We start from the raw sequence: 25,254 nt of genomic DNA, 5'->3' as shown, positions 1-25,254 counted from the left end.
TTTCCACATCCTCCAGTACAAACTCCATTTTGCCCACTCAGGATAGAAGACAGTTGCTTACAGAAGCTATGCAGGGGGGTACTTTTTGTAATACCTCCTCCCACCACCAGAAGTAAATTTGGAAAAAACAAAACTCAAAATTAGGAAGTCCGCTTGGAGAAAACTCCCGGTGTAGGCCTATGGACTACCCACAGTTATTGTCGAGTGGACGCAAGCACAGCTCTATCCCACCGCTGAACACCAATTTTATGTTGGAAACCGGGCAACCGGGTTAGCAGTCACCAGGTTCCCAGCACAGTGGTAGCTTGGCTCGAGCGGTTGGGGGCAGGCACCGTGTGAAGCGTACGTCACACGCTCACAATAACCATGCGTTCATCCGTTCCAAAAACGACACTACACCGTAAAAATTATGAAAGAAAGTAGTTTGTCTTTATCTTATTTTCTCCAAGTTGCAGGTTTCAAAACATACATACAATACCATAAGACTTTTCTTGAAAATAGCAGGTCAAATAAATAATACCACAGTGGGGTTTCAATAAATAGGATCAGGTCATAAATAAACACGGAATAAATATAGGTGCAATAAATACAGATGGCAAATAAATACAGTCAGGCAATAAATACAGTGCAGGAATAAATTAATGGAAGACAATAAATAAAGCACCCTCAATAACTCAAATAACACAATCAATGACAATTACAGTTCACAACCCTTTCACGAGGTAGTTTGGTTTTACTTTGCCCAAGTACAGCTTGTGGTCATTTGGATGACATGGGGGGTGTCCCACCTAGATTGGTCAAGGCTGGGCCTGAACTGAGGTAGAATAAGGGTAACCTAAGGACCTGGTTCTCCCAAAATACACAACCCCTCACAGAGGTCACTGCACCAGTCTCAGTTCACCCCTGGCACTCCCAGGCTGGTTCTAACACCCCTCTAGCCCCTAGAATGGTCTTTTAGGGCTCCACGGGGCCTCAGACGCCCCCTCTACCACTTACTGCCCTTTTCACGATGATCGGCTCCGCTCGGCGCCGTGTCGATGTCGTGAGGCGGCTCCGGCTCGATGTCGCTGGGCGGCTCCGGTTCGGTGTCGCTGGGCGGCTTCGGATCGATGTCGCTGGGCTGTTTCGGATCGATGTCGCTGGGCTGTTCCGGATCGATGTCGCTGGGCTGTTCCGGATCGATGTCGCTGGGCGGCCAAGGCTCGATGTCGGTGGGCTGCTCCGGCTCGATGTCGCCTTCCGGCGTTGCAGGGTCACGGTCTCCCCGCTTCCGGATGTCTCCGGAGTGCGACCTCCCTTCCCGACCTCCGGCGCGCTTCACCTCGATCTCCGGCGACTCCGGAGTGCGATCTCCACTCCCGACCTCCGGCGCGCTTCACCTCGATCTCCGGCGACTCCGGAGTACGATCTCCACTCCCGACCTCCGGCGCGCTTCACCTCAACCTCAGGTGACTCCTTACTCGACCTCCGGTGCCTCTCCACGACCTCCGTCGGCGCCCTCTCTCGACCTCCGACGGCTCCGGGTACGACGTCTGCTTTCTGTCAGCGTCGCTTCTCCACCTCAGGCCTCAGGTCTCCAGGCTTCTCGACGTCAGGACTCCAGGAGGACACCGCTAAACAGGTCAGGAGCTTGCTGGTCTTCTTCTTTAAGGCCTCTTCACAATATTTAGGTCCTTAAGATGGTTTTTCTGGTCTGGGTCCCACACAGGGCTCTAGGCTGGGCTTGGTCAGTAGGGACTAGCATCAAGGGTGGGTTTCTGGACCCCACTCCAAGCACTGGTTTCCACCCCTGCTGCCTTACTCCGACCACCTTCTGAACTGGTCCTCTCTCCTCTCTAGTCAGATGCCAACTGCCACTCTGAGATGGCCTCCCAACATTCTAAACTGCCTCCCTCTGTCACAGGGTTCTAGAATGTTACGGAAGGTTCTAGACATCTCCAGTGGGTTCTGATGATGTCACAGGTGACAATGGGTGGCCACCATTTTGTGTCTCAGGCCCTCAGACAGAAGTTCCAGGGGTAGGGAAAATGGCTCCCTGACCCTGCATCAACACTAAAAAATCTGGTGGTTCCCAAAAAGGAAAAATTATAATAGGGTTTGAGGCAAAAGTGGGACAAAATAAATAATGATGAGGAGGGACCACCCAAAGGGCTGACAGGTCTAACAAAATACTTTACACGTGGCCTTTGATTCTTGCCTGAATGCTTTTTGTTACATGACAAGGGATTGAATACAGGTTTGTTTTTTTAATGTGTGTGATTTCTAGCACATGTTGGCTTTATCCTTTTAGGTTGACATTTGTCCATCCAAAAATATACTGCACTTTTCTATACAATATATATCTAACCTTCACTGAGTCCTCACAAGTCCTAAGAGTAGATACATCTAACCTCATGACAAATAACACACAATTTCACTAAATCACTACTTATTACATAAAAAAGCCAGCAAACTCTGCTGCCTTGTGCAAAAAGTTCACCACATACATTTCCTTTCAAATGCATTCTGGCACACTTCTAACCAAAACCTTCTGTAGGACAGGTGAAATCAGAGGTGTTCATTTATGCACAGCTTTCTTTAGGTCCTACCACAGCATCTCAATGTGTTTGAGGTCTGGGATTTACCTTTTCCAAAAGCTTGCCTTTCATTGCCCATTTCAGTTTTAGTGAAGCCTCACTAAGACCTAGTCATCAACTAGGTCATGTTGTGTGCAGAAACGTTCCAAGACACCAGACACCTGTGGTCCAGCATATGGAGAGCTCCCTCCTCCTTGACTGGATGCAGAGGAGGAAAGAAAGATGGAATGGTAACAGATTGGCCTATTTGAAATGCAGAAACTACTTTGGGTGAGAAAGAGAATGGTTAAAGAGGGGAGGGCCAGTTTATCCAAGAAAAAAAGCGAGAGGGTTTAAATGTCTCTGAAATGACAAGCAAAAGTTGTCACCAACAATAGTGTTTTTAGAGTCCGAAGTTGAGCTGGGCAACAATGCACTGTCTGGGTGGATATACCAACATAAAAGACAAACCAAAGGCCAAAAAGTGAGTGGGTGGGAATAAGTAAAGCAAACCTGTCATGTAATGCACCAATGGTGTCAATTTGAACAGGGAACTTGGTCATGACAATACAAACTTAGAGCTGCCAGGGAACCCTAAAACGTAGTCACCACCAGACCTTGGTTTGTAAGGGACTTAATACTAAGCAGTAACTTACAAATATACATATGGCTGGTGGAAAAACTTTTCGCAACAGTACATTGGAACTCTAAAGGTTCATGACCCCAAAAATCACAGTACCCTCCTACATGTAGAGTACAGCACATAACCATATAGGGGGTGTCAGTTTATGTCAGGTCAGTGTTACCACACTTAAGACCACAATCAGGTCATGATAATACTTCACTATCATTGACTTCAATAACCGGAATCCCCCTGCACTTATTACGAGTATAAACATTGTGTTCATGTGCTCATATTATCATGTATTGCAGTCTTTCAGGAATATGCATGACTATCAACATTAATAACACTTTTTAAATAGGGTATGGTGAATAATAGTTTTAAATAAAGCACTGTGTAAAACAAAGTGGATAATAGTTTTAAATAAAGCATTTTTCAGGCCATTGTAAAACACCTTTGGATATAGCATTGTTTTAACATCAACCACGTGTTAGCGCCTTTTTTTCCTCTTTTAACAACCTTTAGGCCACATGACCTTCAGTCAGACTCCTCCTTAATGGGCGTTGCACTCCCAGATGTAGAGCTCCAGCTGTGGGAGTGCTTAAAAAAGCATGGGAAATCATGGGTTGGTCATCTTTTCCTAGACCCCTCTAAACCTAGAGGCTGCACTTGGGTTAACATCCCATTTGGCTGCCTTGAGGGGGAGGTGTGGCGCTTATACCACTCCCTCAGACTCTTGGCTTCCTAAAGGATGAGCTGTGGAGCTTACGCTACTCCCCGCACTCTTTTTACCCTGATGGTGGTAGTCCAACTGTCTTGAGGCCATCACAAGCGGTAGAAAATGTTTTGCAAGCGTCGGGTCCCACAGGGTATTATGAGGCATATCCTTGAGTGTGTGACTAAAAACCACCGCCTCCGGGCCTATTTTTTCCAGCTACTGAGCAGATTTATTTTCCTTTACTTTTTTCCTTGGGAGTGCCCAGACCCACCTGGGAACCCTCTTTCCGTTGGCAGCAGCCCAGGGTGCCCACCGACCATGGGCCCCTCCACCACCACCCCCCACCTATGGGCACCAAGAGCGGGGCAGGCCCTGCTGCGTTCCCCCTTCTCCACTCAGCCACTGGGGCTCAGAGTTGGGATACTGGGCCCTTTTACTCCCCTCGGAGGAGCACGGCGGTGCTCCCTGTCGCTGCTCACATTGGGGGCCCAGAATTGGAATCCCAGGCCCCTCTGTGGCCTCGTGGGGGTGGTGATCCGATGTTGGGGTCCCGGGCACCTATGTAGGAAATTCTGTCTGGGATTCAGATCCAAGGCTAACCAGCGGAGTTTTAAGTGCTTGGTGTCCTTGATTTTGGGGGGAGGGGGAGGTGCAGGTCAAATCCTTTTCCTTTCCATATATCAGGAACGAATGGCCCATTTTACTTGATCTTTGGCTCATTTTGCCACCTGGAGCCTTTTCCTTGGAACTCCTGGCCTCTCAGGTGGCACATTTCGCAGGGAGCTGGGTCCAAAACGCCAGCCATTCTCCTTTGTCTCCTCTGGTGCGTCCCTCTTGGTGCAGAAGTCCAGATCTTTCTCAAACTAGTCCTTAGGGGGCATACGGGGACCAGCTTCACTAGTCAGGGACCACTAGTTCTGGAGTCAACTGTAGGCAGAGTCCTTAGCCCAGCTGGACAACAGAGGGTTCCTGCTTTCAGTTGTCCATGGCTGCTGCCTCCAGTAAGTGTTCAGCTCCAACAAAAAGCACTCTCTCCCTCTTGTGCAAGACTTTTTAAGTGGGGGCAAAAAGTTCTAGAAGCCAGACACCCCTGGCCAGTCCTAGGGTGCCACATCACCTCTCCGTCCCTGTCCAAACCGTCTTTCACATCATGCTGGGACAAGTCTAGATGCCGTCTTCCAGGAGTCACTGGTCACAACTCCTCTGGGGGCCTCATCTCCACCCCTGGATGGCATCACTGCCAGGGACTTTCCCATCAAAGCTTTAAAGAAGAGTCCGCTCCTGTGTTGGCTACAGAGATATGGGCTTCATCCTTTGTTCAGTGGCCCTGGTCTGGCCCATCCCTGGTACAGTGTGACAGCTAACTGATGGATGCAGATTCTTCTCGCCACCCCTCCATATTGGGGAGCTGACTGAAGCACTGGTAATTGCTCTCTTTGTGTGGGGAGGTCTTTATTCCTGCTGCTGGGGATCAATGTAAATAAGGTGGGTCAGCAGGGTGACAAAAGGCCTGGGCTCTGATCCAGAGCTAAGCCAGAAAAATAGGACAATTGTAGATGGCCCTTAAGTTGTACAGATTCCTTCTTGGAACTCTCAGATCTGATCTGAGTAGACATGTTTCGCTCCATTTTGAGATGTCACTGGACTTTGTAGGCCAAAGGGAAGCAAAACTGCACTGTAAGGCAGATTTCCCTCTATGTGTATAATAAAGTGTCACTGCAGAAAAGACAGTAAACCACAGTGACCTTCCCTATGAGTGTACACTGATATTATAAGGTCTACCGTAGGTCAATATCTAATCCTACAGAGTACCCTCTGCACCAGGCTAAGTGTGCTCAGATACAGGGATGCGCACAACACAAGACATCCACGTGCACCCCTCACACGTGTGCTCAATTGCTCACGTTTAATCAGCCAATTGCCCCTTACCCTAGCTGCATCGCAGCAGCCTTATCTTAAAATGCAGTCAATGGCGCTAAACGCTCGGAGTCCTTTTAGCGAACATTTACTACGGATGACTCACCAGTTGAAAGGCTCACTGACAGAAAGAAAAAAAAGAAAAGAACCAGGTGATCAAAAATCGAAACATCTGGGTGAATTACATGGGCAGAACCCATTTTGTTACATCACCATTATACTAACTTACTCCATCAGCCAGCTTACAAGAATTTGGTGGCAAACTGTCTGGTTATCAAGACAAAATCAGCAACCCAATCTGGAAGACAAAAGGACTCTAGATTGCACTGTCAATCTCGGCGTAGTATGGCGCAGTCTTTGGACTGGGGTGTACAACCTGACCATCTTGATTTAGGAGCAGGTCTGCTCTGTGCAGGGGGAAAAGAGGTAATCAAATGCCCAAACTGGGGCAATCCAAAGCAACCCGAATCAATAGCGAGGGGTCCTTCTGCAGTAGAACTTTGGACATAAGCAGAATCGGCAAAAATGCATATAGCAGGCTCTGAGACAAGCAAATCTTGAAGGCATCCCCCAGAGAACCATTGAGGGGAATTGAATGGCTCAAAACTGAGGACACTACTGGTTCACGGCCGTGGTGAAGAGATCTATGAATAGAAACTCTGATCTGAAGAAGATAAACTCAGCCCCATCAGGACAACAGAGCATCCACTCTCACAATGAGGGAACATGTGCAATGGGTAAGATTCCCAGTGACTCGACAGGCAAATCGCCTCCTAACATAAGGTCCAAAACCCCACACTGCTTTGGTTTTTGATATAATGCATGGTAGTGATTTGTCTAACAGACCCTGGAGGTTACCCCCGAGATGAAAATGAAAAAGACCTTTAGGGCAAGATGGACCACCGGCAATAGAAGCGCATTTATGTGCAATCACTGCTCTGACCCCAGCCAAAGGCCTTGCTTATCATGCTCCCCAGATGAGCACCACAGCCCAGTGAGTCAACGATGAACAAAAGAAAATAGTGGAGGAGTTAATCCATTAGTGCACGTTTTGATGCACCATCTGAAAGGTCTCCACCTGAGTTAAGAGACTTTCTTGGTGTAGCAGCCAGTGCTGTCGTAGACACCACCGGAAAGCTATTATTCACCACCTGGCATGAGGCACCAATAGAATGCTGCAAAAGGTGGTAGACACAAGAACTGAAGAACTCTCATTCAAACTGTAGTCAGGCGCATTGGAACCATCCCAAATACATCTGTTATCCATGGAGGTGGAGGAAAGGCCTTCATAATGCCGAGCTCCATCTTGATCAATTCTGTGGGAGTGACGTGTGACTACTGGATGGTGAAGCCCTGGTCGTGCAGGAGAGACTTCTCCTGGAGATGGTCCTGGACCACCACCTAAGGACTCCTCTTTCACCAAACAGTTGTTCAAGAATAGGAATACAAGGACTCCTAACCGCCACAGTGACAGTGCCATGATTGCCCACACATTTGTAACGACGCATGGGACTGCTGTCAATCTGAATGGGAGAAACGCTAACTGAAACTGCTGAGAAGCCCACCATGAACCTCTAGCGCCTGTAGGTAAGGGTAATCAGAAGATTACAGTTTGCCTCCTGGAAGTCTAGGGATGCCGTAGGATTACTCGGACTCCAGGGAAAAGAGGATGTGGCTCAGAGAAAGAATCTTGAATTTGTCCTGCCAAATGAATAGGTACATATGACACAAATATATGAGAGGCCTCAAACCCCCATCCCTCTTAAAGACCAAGAAGTAAATAGAGCAAAATCAAGTGCCTCTTTTCTAGAGGCACCACTTCTATGGCTCCACTACGATTGAGGCATGAGTCTGCAATCATACTCTGAAGGAGCTTGGGGAGAAGGAGGATGGGAAAGATAAGACGTAGGTCCCGGCTGATTAGATGGATGACCCAGTTGACTGTCGTGATTCCATACCAGCAGGGGGCAAAACAGGAGACCCTCTTTCCTACCAGAAGGTGATGTTGATGCTGGGGGAATGAGAGGGGTTTGGAAACAGCAGAGCCTGTGGAGGATGTATGGAACTACATTCGCTGCTGGTGATTACCCATAGAAAGGGCATGAACAGAGCGATACAGCTTTTCTGACATTTGAACGGGCTGAGACTGCAGCCACTGCAGAGATCACACGACCCTGCAATAACCACAGAACTTCCAATACTGTTGGTGATATTGTTGTGCAGGGAAGACCAGACATAGGACATGTGCAATAGACCAGCGGTTCTTAAAGTGGTCCAAGGAAAAACTGGCGATCTCACACAGGAGCATAACCTGGACATCTACAGAAAATCCAATGGAAAGTGCCAGGCATGCAGACTCTGTACCCATAACCACTTTATAATATCCTCCAAGTCAAGGCCACACTTTAGAATCTGTTTCAACACATCCATCCCTCACCCTCTCATATGTTCAAGCAGGCTGGTAACGGAGTTTCACCAATTCCCAGAAGACATGCAAGTATGAGCATATATGCTGTGTGGCATTAGACATATGGTGGGCCCCACTGGCCGAGGCAAGTGGAGCCAGACAGGCAATGATGACAAAGTTTGCACTGATGACAAAGTTTCAAACAGCAAGCATTCTGGCGATTGGTGGGAGTAAAATAAAGTAGAGGTCTCCATGGGGCAGGTCTGTAGCTCTGAGTAATCTGTGCTGCTGGGCCTGAAAAGTTTCTCCGAAGCAGCCATGATGGGGTCCTTGAGTGCCTTATTAAGTGGAAACAAGGGATCCATCATTGCCATGGAAGCTTGTGTCAGAATGATAGATTTTACTACTTCAGAAGATAAAGTCAATCCTAAGGCTTCAGCCTCCTTCCTAATAAATGTTGCAAAATACTAAACCCCCTAAAGCAGGGCATAACAAGAAGTAAATGTTACTTTCTGGTGAAGTATCCAACCACTGGCATTTTGCAAATCCAAGTAGAGATCAGTATTGTAAAGTGGCAGAAGGTGACCAGCTTCTGAGTAACCAATCTCCTTCTGGCCATAGTCCTTGCGCTTTAAAGCTAAAGCATATAAACCGGAACCAAAAATCTCCAAGTGGGTGAACATCTAGACCCAAGGGAGATGTTCATATTATGGATCATGGCTATAGTCGGTCCTGACGAACAAGTTACTTAACTTCGGTAACGATATATCTGTAAGAAACATTAGTTAGTTAGATTCCTCACTTTAGAATATCCCCAGGAGTCAGGCTGGATCCGGAAAGATTTTTCGTCAGCAATACCCTTGCGCGTCGCTAGGCGTCGTCTGCGGTTCCTCGTCCGTCGTCGGCGTCGTGATCGCCGGAATGACTTTGTTGGAGTACTTAGATGCCGCCCTCACGCGCTGACGTCAGTTCTTGTACATAGCTTTCCGCGCCAGGAACGCAGAACCATGCAAGAGATCGACACTGGTGCCAAGAATCTAGGGCCCTGAAAGGGATGACCTCAACCCTAGATATTGGTTCGCAGAACGGAGAGGATTGGTGGGGCGGTGAGGAATTTAACTAACTAATGTTTCTTACAGATATATCGTTACCGAAGGTAAGTAACTGAAAGAAACACGTTAGTTAGATTCCTCACCTTAGAATAGATACCCCAGCAATACCAACCCCGCGGTGGGTCTGCGAACCAAGATCACACCAGAAAGTCCTGGAGAACAGAACGGCCAAAGAAGCAGTTGGCAAACGTGAGCAGCGAGGCCCACGTTGCTGCCTGACAAATGTCCTGCAAGGGGACTCCCCGGCCCAGGGCAGTGGTTGCCGGTGTGGCCCGCGTGGAATAGGCCCTCAGCCCTACAGGAGGTTCCTATTTAGCTAAAGAATAACAGGCCTCGATACACAAAACGACCCACCGAGAGATGGTTCGCTTGTGCACCGCCCGCCCCTACTTAGCGCCCACGTAGCCAACAAAGAGTTGGTCGTCCACCCGGAACTGTTTGGTGCGGTCCAGATAAAAGGACAGCGCCCGTTTCGGGTCCAGACGGTGGAGCCTCTCTTCCTTTTTTGAGGGATACGGAGGCGGAAAGAAGGTGGGCAGAGTAACACACTGGCCGATGTGGAAGGCAGTTATCACCTTAGGGAGAAAGGAAGGACGAGTCCTAAGGACAACTTTGTCCGGATGGACAGAAAGGAAAGGAGGCTTAGAAGAGAGCCTAGAGCTCACTCACCCTTCTAGCAGAGGTGATGGCAACCAGGAAAGCAGTCTTAAGAGTCAGAAGACGAAGGGGACAATTATGAAGTGGCTCAAAGGGAGCGCACATCAGATAGGTCAAGACTAGATTCAAATCCCACTGAGGCATTACGAAGGGGACAGGAGGAAACATGTGAGTAATGTCCTTAAAGAATCGAGAAACAAAAGGGGATTTAAAAAAGAGAAGGCTGATCAGGAGGCCGTAAGCAGGCAGAAATAGCTGAAATATATCCCTTGAGGGTGCCCACAGCAGAGCCCTGCTGGGCCGGGGAAAGAAGAAAGAGGAGAACCTCAGAAAGAGAGGCGGAAAGGGGATCCACAGCCTTTGCTGTGCACCATGCCACAAATGTGTTCCACCTGCAGGCGTATACCGATTTTGTGGAGGGACGCCTAGCTACCAGAATAACATTACAGACTTCAGGAGGCAAGTCAAATGGCATCAACTGCCGCCGCTCGATCTCCACGCATGGAGGTGGAGGCTGGACAGGTACGGGTGGAGGACCGTCTCCTGCTGCTGCGACAGAAGGTCCTCCTGAAGAGGCAGTCGAATCGGGGGATCGATCGATAGACTGAGTAGCTCGGGATACCAGTATCTTCGTGCCCAATCCGGAGCCACAAGGATGACTTGGGCCCGTTCGAGTCTGATCTTCAGCACTCTGGGCAGAAGTGGTATAGGCGGGAAGGCGTACAACAGACCGCAGCTCCTCTCCCGACGAAAAGCGTCTCCGAGCGAGTGCCGCCTAGGAAATTCCAACGCGCAGAACTGCTGATATCGCGCGTTCTCTTCAGTGGCGAATAGATCTAACCAAGGCTCTCCCCACTGCCGAAAGAGGCCTTGCGCGACATCCGAGTTCAGACGCCATTCGTGATCCATCATGCACCGGCGGCAGAGTTTGTCCGCCCTGGCGTTCAGAGAGCCCGCCAGGTGTTGAACCACCAGGGTGATGCCCTGATGTTCCAGCCATGTCCAGAGGCGCAGAGCCAACAAAGGGTCCACGACCCCACCCCGCCCTGTTTGTTGCAATACCACATGGCGGTGGTGTTGTCCGTGTACACCTGCACCACACTCCCCCGAACAGAGGGGAGGAATGCCTTCAGTGCAAGTCGGATCGCCCGCAGCTCCAACAGGTTGATATGGAGTCGGGACTCCGCCGGAGACTGGAGGCCTCTGATCTCCGCCTCTCCCATGTGGCCCCCCCATCCCAGGAGGGACGCATCAGTCACCCCTACGTGCTCTGGTTGGGGTAGGGAGAGGGATCTGCCACTGACCCAATCGCGGTCCGTGAGCCACCACTGCAACTGTGTGGCAGTGCCCTCCGAGATAAAGACATGGTCGGACAGGTTGCCCCGATGCTGGGCCCACTGAAACTTCAGGTCCCACTGCAGAGCCCACATCCGCCACCGAGCGTGATGTACCAGCAGGATGCAGGAAGCCATCAGACCCAGAAGCCGCAGCACCAACCAGCCTGAAACCGGGATAGAGGCTGAAAGATCGGAATCAGAGCCTGAATATACCGAACCCGCTGTTCCGGAGGATAGACCCGGAACTGCGCAGAGTCCAGAACCGCTCCGATGAAGAGGAGCTTCTGGGAGGGACTCAGATGCGACTTCGGCACATTGATGGAAAACCCCAGCAAATGCAGGAGGTCGGCCGTAGTCTGGAGGTGGGAGACAACTGCCTGGGGCGAGCCCGCCTTCAACAACCAGTCGTGGAGATTGGGGAAGACTGGAACCCCTAATCTGCGCAGATGAGCTGCGACCACCGCCATCACTTTCGTGAACACCCGAGGGGCACTGGTGAGGCCGAAGGGGGAGCACGGTAAACTGAAAGTGCTCGTGGCCTACCATGAACTGCAGGTAACGCCGGTGGGCCGGCAGGACGGGGATGTGGAAATAAGCTTCCTGCAAGTTCAACGCTACCATCCAGTCTCCAGGGTCTAGGGCAGCCAGAACCTGAGCTAATGTCAGCATCTTGAACTTCTCCTTCCGGAGGAAGGCGTTGACGCTCCTGAGGTCCAAGATAGGGCGTAGGACCCCTTTGCCCTTCTTGGGAACCAGAAAGTAGCGGGAGTAACAACCCCGATCTACTACTGGGCCAGGAACATGCTCGATGGCCCCCTTGGCCAAGAGGGCCGTAACTTCCTCCCACAGAAGTTTCAAGTGATCCCCTGACATACGGTGGTACTGCGGTGGCATGGTTGGAGGGATCGCCTCGAAGGGGAGGGAGTAGCCCCTTCGGACGATTTGCAGCACCCACCTGTCCGATGTGATGGTGGAGCAGGTGATGGCGAACTCTGCCTCCCACCGGCGTGGAATGGGACTGAAAGCTCGGACTAGGAGGGCTTTGAGGCGGATGCTGCTGGGGTAGATATGGACGGACCGGCTCTTTTTTTCCCCACTGCTCCGCCTCGGCGGAATCCACGTCCGTGACAGCATTGAGACTGGATCTGCGGCCTGTGGCTAGACGGACGTGAGGGGGCGCCCCTTCCCTGGCCACAAAAGGGGCGAAAAGCGGAGGTTTGCGGGCGCGGGCCGAGAGGCCCAAGGACTTAGCCGTAGCCCTGGAGTCCTTGAAGCGCTCCAGCGCACTATCCGCTTTGTCGCCAAAAAGGCGACGGCCATCGAAGGACATGTCCATGAGGGTGCTCTGGACATCCCCGGAGAAATTTGTGGTCCTCAGCCAGGCATGGCGACAAATCACCACCGTGGTCGCAATTGCCCTGCCTAGCGAGTCCATTGTGTCCAGTCCACATCGGATAGAATACCGTGCCGCATCCCGCCCTTCGGCAAGAGCCTGGGCAAGCCGTGCCCGGGCCTCCTCCGGACACTGGGGCAGCACGTCCTCCACCGTATTCCACAGGGAGTGGGAGTAACGGTCCAAAAGGCACGCGGTGTTGATAGACCGCAACCCCAAATTAAGGTAGGAGAATAGTTTCTTTCCAAACTGTTCCAACCTTTTGGATTCCCGATCCGGGGGAGCAGACGGGAAGGAGGTCTGGGAGGCAGAGGCCTGGATACCAGGCTCTCGGGCGTGGGGTGCACCGACAGAAAACTGGGGTCGCCCGGTGCAGGGCGGTGGAGCCGGGCCACGTTCCGGTCCACAGGAGGAACTGTGGAGGGCTTGGACCAGGTGCCCATCAGAACGTCGGTCAGTGCTTCATTGAACTGCAGCAGAGGCTCCGAGGAGCTTGCCGGCGGTTGAAGCACTTCAGTGAGGAGATTAGTCCTCACGGCCACAGCAGGCAGCTCAAACCCGAGGGCTTCGACCGCCTTGCGCAGCACCACAGAATACGTAGCACCCTCCTCCGTAGCCATGGATGGAGGAGAGATGAAGCCAGTGTCAAGGGACGTATCAAGACCACTGGCATCCCCCAGTTCGTCTGCCTAGTCCTGCGATAACTGGCCCTGCTGTGCCAGAGGGTCCTCAGACCCCTCCCAGTCGTCTCCGTCATCCGACTCCAGGTATACAGGTGGAAGGGATCAGCGCCGGGTGGTAGATTAATCTGTCATCCATCGGCGCCGGATGGCACCGCTCTGACGCCGGGCCCGGACCGGGACTAAACCGGGGAACGGCATCGTCCGAAGGCGGGGGCGGCTCCGGAGGGGTCGGCGCCGGCGGAAGGGTCGTAAAGTCGACCGGGATCCAGGCCTGGGGCCTGCAGCGTCGGGACCGGAGTCGGCGACGGGGCAGGAGCTGCTGGCTCACTAGGCTTCCCAGTCAAGCCCGCGGGTCCCGAAGGCGCGCTGGCAGGCGTCGACGGCGGAGCCAGGCTCCTCATGGCCACGAGGAAGTCTCTGATCTCCGCCGGAGTCGCGTCGGACCCAGGGACCGGAGGGTATGGGGTCGGACGGGACTCCTGCCGCTCTGACGGAGCCGCGCGGGTGGTGCCTCCCGAATCCTCAGCCGAGTAGCGCGACCGGCGAGGAGAGTCAGAAGAGCGATATCGCCTCTTCGACTTCTTGCTGTGCTTCGACTTATCGGAGTGCGAAGACTTCGACCCCGACGAGCGGTGATGGCTGCGGCTCCGTGAACGGTCCCTCGACCGGGACCTTGAACGGCGTGGAGCCGACTGCCGGATCTCGAGCAGCTTGCGGGACCGCTCCCGCCTAGCCTTCGAGGTCAGGGCCCGGAAGTCGAGGCACGACTCGGCATCGTGGTCAGCCCCAAGGCAATAGAGACACAGGCGGTGGTGATCCGTGACCGACATCAGTCGGTGACAGGCGTCGCAAGGTTTGAATCCAGGCATCCCTACCGGCACCAGAGTCGAAGTCGACTGGAAATAGAACCAAAAGAGTTCAAAAAGTTTAGTCAAAAAAGTGACTAAAAGGGTATGCTCTTCCCGGATCGGCGCTTACTGGCGCGGAAAAAAGAAGAACTGACGTCAGCGTGCCAGGGCGGCGTCTAAGTACTCCGACGACGTCATTCCGGCGATCACAACGCCGACGACGTACGCGGAGCCGCAGACTACGCCTAGCGACTCGCAAGGGTATTGCTGACGAAAAATCTTTCCGGATCCAGCCTAACGCCTGGGGATATTCTAAGGTGAGGAATCTAACTAACGTGTTTCTTTCAGATTACCTCCTTCACCACATGTATGATACTTTCACCTACAAAATTTTGGCTATCACCAGAGTCTGCACGTTTAGACTTTGCCATGGATACCAAGGTAAAAGCCTATGAATGTTCAACATCAGGTGTCAGGGTTGGAGTCACTACAGTTGCCAAACCTGCAGGAACAGATGACCAACCCACCCCCTTGGGAGTACCCCAGAGAGTTGCAGAGTAGTATTGAACAGATTCAACAGTTAGCCAAAAAGGCCACTTTTTGCAGAGTATCCCAAAGTCTTGTGTACAAGAAAGCTCTGTAGTTGATGCACAAAACTATGAAATAATTTCAATATACACCGAGAATCAACGCAGGGTCCCCACGACGCAGTGTACTGCAGGCCCCAGATGTGAGACTGAAAATAAACCGTGCTGCATTTTCTTTTTTTAATCTGGAGTCTCCATATGAGATTTTTATGGCAGCAATATGTACCATAAATTCCCTTTATCCAGGTTAGAAACAAATGATTGCTCTAAGCAGGACAGAGGAAAAATATAGATATGCAGGTAGGTGCCTGATGGAGAAATGGTAACTATGTTTTGGTCACTGGGCCTCTGGAATTTTATGCTGCAAATTAACATCTCTTTCTAGGGACTGATTCGTACGGATAGGTTGTGGTCCCAAGGCATCTAGCCATGGAAAAAAGAAATTTTGCACAACAAAAATCATGCAGGTATTTCAGCGCACTTTACTGCAAGCCTGACGACACATATCCAGCTAAAAAACCTTTGGTGGCAGCTGGCTATCACCAGCAGAAAAAAGATGAAGGCAGCACATTTCACCTCTTTCTAAAATTATAACACTAGCCGAGAATCACAGCGTATATTTAGAATGCCAAACCACAGTTTTCTGGCACCTTGGACTCTATACAAATGAACTGAATACAGCGGGAGCAAAAATCTCTCTATAAATTAACTAAATAGGGGTATTTATAACAAAGCTAGATATAAAAAGGCAATCACCCAACAACAAGGTAATGTGGACAGCAATGAAAATGTTACTGCAGCATGAAAGACATGGACTGAAGACAACTATACCTCTGTTCCAGTACCAGGTCCCGGAGAGTCCACTTTCCGTTTCTTTCTAGGACCGATGGCTGCTAATGCTGTTAAGTTGGCATCTCGCTGTCGCATCTGTGCTAGTTCCTGCTGCTGCATCTGTGCGGTCGAGGTGTAGAAGCAACAATCAATACCAAAGTGCTTGCTAAACAATGATCACAACTAAAGGAGAAGCTATAACAAAAGCCCTTACCTCCTTGGCTTTCTGTTTCAGTCGAAGCTGCTCAGGATCCTCCTGTCGCGATCGAGACTGTAGACAGAAAAGATAAATTTAGGACTTGCAGATACATTTAAAAAACTGTAAGCAGGTTAGAAGAAAGACACAAATGCACTACATCTTGAGAATATTTAATTAAGAGAAGAATCTTACTACAAATGTTTATAGATAGTTTTTTTCTTAAACTCAGTCTACACAATGACGCACAAAGCTAATTATGCATCACGGTACGAGAGCGGGGCATCTAAATCCTCATTCTTTCAGCGCTACTATATTTCAGACAGAACAGTTTCATACCAAAACTCACAAAAATAAGTTTAAAAACTGTGCTATTTTGATTTTGGAAAATTCTTTTATGCTTACAGTAACCTAGGAAGGTTGAGAAAGTGCAAGTTCAAGACAAACACTTCTACCTGCTATACTGACTTCTGAACCAAGAGCCCATCACAGTCAAATCAGAATTGATCCTTTAACTCTTTTCGTGCCCAAAACCTTAAAATGCTTTCTACTATGGGCAAGAGGAGGCTTACCTGGATTCTAGTTCTACACTCAACCTATCTTCAAATCTTGTTTTTACTTTCAGGCACTTCAACAGAATTATCTTGCCTCATGGCAAAGGATAGTAGCACACAAACCTGACAGTTCCTTTTTCCAGTGCAAATCTGGCAGATGCCCAACTACACCTGGTTGAACATTCTTCTACTGCGGTGCATATGGGTGGCATTAAACATCAGTTCCCTGCCTGTACCCTTCCAGTTCTTTACTGGCTTGCTGCAACAAGAGAATCCAGGACTGAAAGTTCAACGCTGCAGGAGATCTTACATCCTAAACACAAACATTTAGGGATATCGCCATCATCACCACTTGATAAGCAGAGTATCTTTTTTTTTTTGGGGGGGTGGATATCAGAGTGAGTAGCAGGTCATGTGAGAAAAGAATGAGATGGTTACTGGGTTTCTGGACAGATTGTCCAGAGATTTTCAGTTGAATATCTCAGAATGTAGCTTTTTCCAGACCTCCAGAACCTGTTTAAGGTTTGATGCTCTGAGCTGGCATCAGGAGAGGGATGAGCCAAACCCACCAAATGATAGATGCACCCTGATCCCTTTAGGAGCACCAGTGTCTCAATGGATAAACACCTGTGGAATTTTCCTAGCTCCAAGACATTTTGCTAGGAACATGGCAACTCTGGGCTCCTGGGTACAGTCTAAAGTCAATGTCTGGATCAGCTAAGTTATGGAAGAAGACGGCTTCGGTCGCACATCTATAGAAGTCTTCTTTATGCTGGATGGTCCTGTTGGTGTGCCTCAGAACCGTTCCACAAGATGCTTAGGGACTTGAGTTTGCAGTTTAAAAAAAAGGCTGCAGCGAACAGGACTGGTAATGGCAGTATTGTGCCAGGATATTAGTGTTACCTGTGGCATCTAGAAACAATGGCCTTCAATGATCCATGAACACATTTTTGACACTTAGTAAAAGTCAATCAAAACAGCCAGATAGGAGTCTGAATCTGGAGTGACGGCATGCTGACAAGTACCACACACATGGGTAAGAAAAGAACACAACTTGATGGTCAAACTTCTGATGTTACAGATCGAAGGAACTGATTTAGTGTGTTGCTTTCACCTTTGCATCAACCCTTCAAGAGAGTCCAGCTGAAGCGGTCCCTGAAGCAACATAGTTGTGAAGGGTCAAAATACATACGAGTAGGTACAGGATAAGGCTGGAGATGGTGGATTGAGCTGTGGCTCTAGCCACATCGTCTGGACTTCCAGAACCTGGTGTGGGAGCGAAGAGGCAGTACCATTTAGTTTTGGATCTGGTGTTGCTTTGTTGTAGTAGCAATGCCACAGCAAAACTGATCCAAGTGGCTAAGTGAAATGGTAGAAAAACATGTACAGGGCACCTCACCTCTTCTGCTCCTCACTTATATTATTTTGGTGCTGCTACGTATAAGGGCTTTTTCTTGTGTTTTAATTGTTGTGGGCTAATTTTCGTCCCGCTTTCCGGCACGGCCAGGCACAGCGCTGATTGGTGGTCGTCATCCAATCAGGAGTCTGACCGAGAGGAGCCAGTTGTGCCCCCTGGTTACTTAATGCTGGCCGTGAACGGACACGCCGCTGGCGCGCCAAAGGCCAGTGGCAAGCCCGTCTGTGCCCGTTCACACCTGGAAGACGCCAGACATGCTGCCGGTTCGACCCCCTTAAAACGATCGTACTCACTCGACGATCTAGTTGATATCAGAACTGGGATTAGTCAATGTGCACACCAGCCGTGTGTCCCTTTAGAAGGTACCTTTCTTTGCACACACTGCGGTTTCAGCTCATTGGCAGTCACAACTTCTATTCCCCCTTCCCCGCCCACTGTTAAGTTCCTTAGTCTAAACTGCTGTTCGCTCGTTAAACACTTAGCGGAAGTGTTTGACTTAATCCAGGATGAGGCTCCGGATATCCTCTGCCTGACTGAGACATGGCTTACTGCAAATACGGAGGCAGAGCCAAGTTTGACCCTGCCCCAGGGGTATGCTATTAGGACACTAAACAGAGGGGGCCAGTGGTGTCATTGCAATTATTTTTAAATCTGGCTATACCTGCTCTTTGACTAAGGAGATCATTGTGGACTGCGAGTGTGCCCTTTTCAAAATTTTCATCAATGCTTATTTCACTCTGTTTGGCCTCTTGATTTACCGCCCCCCAGGGCACTCCAAAGATTTTAGGGAAGCACTGATAGGTCAGATAGCATCCTGTCCGACTGGCTCACGCATTCCCTTGACACTCTTATCCCCGCCAAGTTGCCTCTCAGTCGCAGAACTCAGTCGATAATCTGACCCAGACCAGGAAAACTTGCAAAGCCCTGGAACGGGCTTGGAAACGGCAATATGACCCAGCCCTGAAAGTACAATATTGAGTGGCCATCAAAAAATACCATAAATCCATTCAGAAAGAAAGAGCCGATCATTTTGCAGATAAAATTAAAAATAGCAACCAAGCAAAATGTATTTTCTCCTTACTTAAGGACCTCAAATCTTCAGGGCAAAGTAACTTCTCTCTTTTCCTCCAATCAGCAATGTGAGGCGCTGGCCCCATTCTTTAGTAAGAAGGTTGAGGACATTTACAAAACCTTTCCCAACACAACAATCAAAGTAGGCCCCCCATCTCTGTCTTGGGCGGCCCCTTCACTCTCTGCTTTTCCCGTGCTCTCTCAAGAAGTCATGAGCACCATTTGCAATGAACTTAAATCTGGATCCCAGCAGATCCTCTTAAACCTGATCAGTTTCAGAAATTTCTACCTCAGCTCCTTCCACTTTTTTGTGACCTCGTAAATCGGTCTCTGTCCTCTGCTGTAGTTCCCACCACCTGGAAACACGCCAAGGTAATTCTACTACTCAAAAAGCCCACTGTGGATGATTCCAAGCCAGAGAATTTTCACCCTATCTCTCTCCTCCCTCTGATATCTAAGGTCACCGAAGCTTATATCAACTCCATTCTCACCACCTTCATTGAAGCCAATAATCTGCTAGACCACTCTCAAAAACTGCTTCTGTCCATAACAAGACACTGAAACTGCCCTTCTGGCCATTACAGAACATCTGCGGAGCTCACTGGATGCATGACGAGCCTCCGCATGGATCATGCTCGACCTGAGCGCTGCATTTGATACGGTGTCCCATCAGATCCTTTTGCAGCGCTTAGAGGATATTGGCATAGGTGGCTCTACCCTGGGTTGGCTCTCCTCCTTTCTATCTGAGAGATCCTTCCAAGTCATTACCCCCCTTCTTTTCTCAGACGCAGGCTGTGTGCAAAGGGTTTCCTCAAGGCTCTGCTTTGAGCCCTACTCTATTTAATATCTATATTCAACCCCTGCCAGCAGTCCCTAAGGACAGGGGCCTAACTTTGGTCTCCTATGCGGATGATACATAGTTAGTGGTTGCGTTATCTGACAACTGAGCACAGGACACACTCATATTTAAAGATGATTTAACAGCCATTGTGGACTAGATGACATCTAACTGTCTTCAATTGAATGCGAGTAAATCTGAGATCCTGTTGGTTCGCAAACACCCTCATCTGTGGAGTGAGCTCTGGTGGCCGTCCACCCTAGGCCTCCCCCTGCCCCCAAAACAGACTGTTAAAAACCTGGGAGTATGGGTTGACTCTGCATTGACCTTCCAGGCTCAAATAAAAGCGGTAGCTGAGGTCCACTTTGGGCTCCCACGCGGTCTTAAGCCCCTGCTGGGTTTTTTCGACGCTAACACCTGTCAGGTTATCATCCAGGCCACTGTACTATCTAGGCTGGACTACGCCAGCTCTTTGTACCTAGGGGCCAATAGAGAAGAGATACACGTCTATAAAGGGCACAAAATGCTGCCACCCCGATTCTCTCCGGCCTGCCCAGAACATGCTTGATTTCTAACTTCATCAGCAGACTACACTGGCTGCCAGTGGAGAAACAAATCAACTTCAAAGCCCTCTGTATCTCCCAAAGAATCCTGAACACCCAATCTCCTGATATTTTAGCTGATCTTCCCACGCCCTACACACCCACCCGCCAACTGCGCTCTTCTGGTCAGTACCTGGCGTCTGTTCCTCGCGTTAAGAGAGCCAGGGCAGGGGGGCGCTACTTCCGTGCTCTTGCCGCAAAACTCTGGAACTCCCTTCCTGTGAGCATCCAAAATCATGTGGCATTCCGGAAGGCGATACAAACATATCTCTTACCTAAGTAATCTGCTTCCCCTGCCTGCTCCCTCCCTGCCCCTCTCTCTGTTTGAAATCAGCGCTGGGGCACCCCTTTGCTGGGGCAGCCACGCCCTGTACAAAAACTATAGCATAACAGATTCACCAGGCAACTGTGTCTCAATGCCAGTGGTTCACTTAGGGTTCTGTTTCATGGAGGAACATGACAGTATGCAAACAGTGGAAAGCAATGGTCTCTCAGTCATCTTCATGCAATCGGAATGTGTGTGGCTGTTTGCAGTATTTGATTTGTTTGGCAGTTTTTGTTTTTAAGGAATAAAATGTGCCCTCCCATTGCAAAGACTGACACAGGGACAGATTTAGTGCTAAATTATGGATTTACATTGTGTAATTAAATGTTGTTTTGCAAAATTTACTTAAAATTGAGCAGAAGTATGCAAAAGCAAAGTATGCGAATTCCACACACCCCCCCATAACCAAGGCCTGGTCTTCTATGGACCAATTCTTCACTTTGTCTGGTTAACACTATACGGGGACAACACTACAACCAACCAATCATGCACAGATTCTGTAGAAAACTGGGCCACTCCACCACTTAAGCAGATCAGAGAATGTTTTCTAGAAGACAAAACCGAAGAATGCCTGGTCCATGGAATATGTTCAGAGATTTCGCTATGGTGATAGGCTGAGTTGTTTGCACTTCTGCCAGGCAGTATGAAGGCAACATTACATGAGAACCATGTAATGAAATTCTATGTAACAGGCAATATGCAATGCATTCGATTCCACGCGACAATGCTTTAGTCCTTGGCTATTATTGACCACTGCAAGTGTCTTTTTGTTGAAGCAGAAACTTAGGAACTCTGGCAAGACCAAAGTTATATCTTGCAAATGATCCCTACAGTCTAAAATAAACCTGTACTTGTCCATGTACTGTGGAACTACCTACTCAAAAAGCGAAGGTGTCAAGAAAAACATGTGTTTACAATGTCTCAGCAGACCACCCTTTGAGATGCAGAGTTCCCCTATGTGAAATTGCTTTTAGTTTCCACAGAAGAGTTAGGTGACACTGCTAAGGAATTGTTCTAATACTAAGTAAAGACGGAGTAGGAACAAACATAAGCAATAACTAAAGATGTACTAAATGATCATGCCTCCAGGAATGCTAAGAATGGCTGAAAACACTTCATAAAATCCGCATATCAAACACTTGCCTTTGCTGCTCGCATTAGGATTTCTCGTTCCTGTTCATCTTTTCTCTGTTTTTCGATATGGTCGAGGTGTTCAAAGAACTTGAGTTGTGCCCGGACATCACTTGCCTGCTCAAACCTGTCGTCTTCCTGGAAAAACATGAAAAAACCCACTGAATAACATGTTCAAATGGAGCTTTTGTAAATGAACATGAACTGAAAACAGACAGCACACAGCAACAGCGATGCACACAGTTGCACATCAAGGATAAGTCTATAAATGCACCTTTCATTTACTCTTTGGAGGGGAGGAGTGAAGGACGTAGTAAGTAGAAACTTTGATGAAGTCGCAAAAAAACTGGAGCCCAAATGATTAGTCGTATCTTGGAGAATAGCAAACAAGCATTTACAATGCAATGGTCTCAGTAATGTTAAAGTTAGAGCTATTGGCATTGCTCATGACACTCTCAAATGCGAGACCTATTGCATTTGCACCCACACACACAGAGCCACCCACACACACAGAGCCACCCACACACACAGAGCCACCCACACACACGGAGCCACCCACATACACGGAGCCACCCACATACACGGAGCCACTCTGCATCAAACGTAAAATAAGATAAAGCTGGAGACAAGGTCGAGAGCAGACGCACAAGACTCCTGTCCTTGGCTCCTGCGCAGTTTGGGTGGGCCAGGCTAATGTTTGGGTGGGCCCGCTAGAACCGGGCCTGCGCATAAAGCAAAGGTTTTTAGATCTGCAATGTCATCTTTTGTGAATAGCTTTTACTCGCACATATAGCCACATGCACGCGTAGTTTTGGGCGCAGATAGCTCTGTGTGAAAGGACTCTTTCTATATGCGTTTTTCATTCTCACCCAGGTGCGCAACACCCATTGGGCTCACCGGGCTTCAGCCCCTCTCGTCATGTGTGTCAGCCCGGCTGAGACAGCCTCGCGGGGTGGCGTCCGTCTAATTGCAGCCGGACCCGAGTACTTCACAGGTCTTTAAAAGACCATTTACTCATTAATGAGGATTTTGTTGTGTTTTCACCCCTTCTTACAGCCACTCTGCCTATGGCTGGAAGACTTAGCCGCCCCCACCCCCCCCCAAATCTTTTTCAGCCCCCCCCCCGAAATTTGGCTCTAGTTGCCCGCCTGATCTCACCCCTGTGTGCTTTGACCCTTTACTATATTTAAAGAAGCCAGCGACTATTGAAGCATTTGCCTTCCCGATAAGTTATTTTTCCGGGAGCGTCCACATTTGTTGGGATACACTTGGACCCAGAATAAAAAGTATTAATGGAACTAAAGTAGGGCCAATGTGCAAACAATCCCCGCGGATGCAGGTTCACGCTGTAATAGAGCGCACCTTCGCTGCCCCGGGGCACAATACATAGCTTTCTGCACAGATCATGCTGTTTACCGTACTTCTCTCAAAGCCTCGGATTCCCTGACACCTCCTTCCTAAGCGACGCCTGTCAATCATCGCCCACATGGTGGCAAGAAAGGCTAGGGCTTGTGTTAAAGAATACGGCGAAGAACTTAAAGTCTCTTTGATTTCTTCACACTTCTGTGTATTGCGCAGAGTCCTTTCTTAGAAACACAAACCCTGGGCGGCTGTCGAGCTCGCGATGCTGTGCTTTCCTAGTCGTTCGGTCCCACCGCCTCTACCAGGAGTAACATACATAGATGCCCCCGTCCCCCCACCCCACAAACCCTCTGTCCCACGCCCCTTAATGCACTCTTAGAAACACAAACCGTGGGCGGCTGCCGAGCTCGCGATGCTGTGCTTTCCTAGTCGTTCGGTCCCACCGCCTCTGCAAGAAGTAACATACAGATGCCCTCGTCCCCCCACCCCACAAACCCTCCGTCCCACGCCCCTTAAAGCACGAAGGACTCGCGGAAAAGAGCTTGTGCTTTTTATAGTCCAGATGAAGTTGAGCGGGCGCATTACAGAGCTTTAGGGAGGGTGTAAACAGAGCTCTTTTTCCCTCAGGAGAGTCCAGGGTGATTTGTGGTTAGCACACCACTCCCCCCCCTGCTGGCAGGAAACGGTGTGAACCTCATATATGACAGATTTTGAACATCGAGGAAGGGCTTTATATATATATATATATCAGTCAATTTGCACTGGTGAATGTGATACTGCTCGAGAACATGGACCCGGCAAAGCCCAGTTTCAGCGAACTCACGCAGAGTCCAGATTACTGATGTCTCGGATCCTTTCCGTGAGGGGTGAGGAGGAGGGGAAAGAGTGGGGGGGGGCAGCTGAAGCGGCAGAGCAGAAGCGGACACTGTATTTTTCTTCTAGTAAGAAGGAAAAGACAGAGTCCTGTTACTTCTCTGCCGTCCGTGAACCATGTGAAATGCAAGCAGGAACAACATTGTTAGCTTAACGCTTTTACTCACCGGACTTGAAACGCCAATCCAGCAGCAAGGAAGAGGCGACCCCTCATCCCGCTCCGACCGCGCACAAAATGGACAAATCTTCCGACGCTAAAAAAAAAAAAAAAACACGCCCACCACATGTAAAAGGGGCGGAAGGGGCGGAGCTTAAAAACGCCCCCGAATCGGAAAAAGACGGCGCTTGTTTGGAGAGACAAAGCTCTTCTCCAATGGCTGACCAGCATTTAAGAGGCCAGCCAATGGAGAAGAGGGAAGTAGAGGGGCGGGTTCAAGCCCCACTTCTGAAATCATTAAATCTCGCGAGCGAGACTGCGCAAGCGCAGCCTTCGCTAGCCGAGACCTAAAAAGGTCATACACTGGTAGAATGATATTCAGTGTGCCCTTAGACTTTCTTTAAAACTCTCAGTGGAGCATTTCTAAACGTGTATTCATTCACTCAAACTGGAAAGGTAGGAACACACCCTAAAAACATTGGCTTTAAAAAGCTGCAAAAGGCAGACAGACTTCACGCCATTAACTCAATGTCATTTAACAGTTGAAGTCAATCAATATAAAAAATACATTAATTGCGTAGTGTACACATTAGAATATTCAAGTTGAGTGAAACTCATCGACTGACCACAGTATGCTAGGATTCTACCCAAAAATCTGTCCTCAAAACACGGCAACATGGGGCGACTAGTCAAACGACTAGTAATTTACTAAATCTCCTTTTAGATGTATAGCAATTAACAAGCATTTGCAATGCAATAGGTCTCGCATTTATAAGAGTTTGAGCTATTGGCATTGTAAAATTACAAAGCCTTTTATTTATGTTTTGTTTTTAAAACAAATAAAAGGCATTGTCATTTACAATGTCAGTAGCATAAACTCGCATAAAAGCAGTGTGTGGAGTGCAGCAGTGTGCGGCGTGCAGCAGTGTACGGCGTGCAGCAGTGTGCGGCGTGCAGCAGTGTGCGGCGTGCAGCAGTGTGCGGCGTGCAGCAGTGTGCGGCGTGCAGCAGTGTGCGGCGTGCAGCATGGAGCAGTGAGTAATGCAGCAGTGTGCAGCAGT

General features: G+C 49.3%; 1 protein-coding gene across 3 annotated transcripts in view; it reads right to left on the bottom strand.

Annotated features, from left to right (window-relative positions):
* Positions 1–25,254, bottom strand: part of TAF4 (TATA-box binding protein associated factor 4) — a 298,522-nt gene that overhangs the window by 19,240 nt on the left and 254,028 nt on the right. For all 3 annotated transcript variants that reach the window (XM_085619781.1, XM_085619783.1, XM_085619782.1), the window contains 3 exons: positions 21,814–21,939; positions 15,882–15,938; positions 15,668–15,787 (listed from right to left, as the gene is read on the bottom strand). In XM_085619781.1, coding sequence (XP_085475907.1) covers positions 15,668–15,787; positions 15,882–15,938; positions 21,814–21,939 — 303 coding nt within the window. The remainder of the gene's footprint in view (positions 1–15,667; positions 15,788–15,881; positions 15,939–21,813; positions 21,940–25,254) is intronic.

This window comes from Triturus cristatus, chromosome 7 (assembly GCF_964204655.1).
Source record: "Triturus cristatus chromosome 7, aTriCri1.1, whole genome shotgun sequence".
Classification (NCBI taxonomy): Eukaryota; Metazoa; Chordata; class Amphibia; order Caudata; family Salamandridae; genus Triturus; species Triturus cristatus.
Note: the sequence above shows the minus strand (reverse complement) of the source record. Positions and strands in the feature narration are given on the sequence as shown.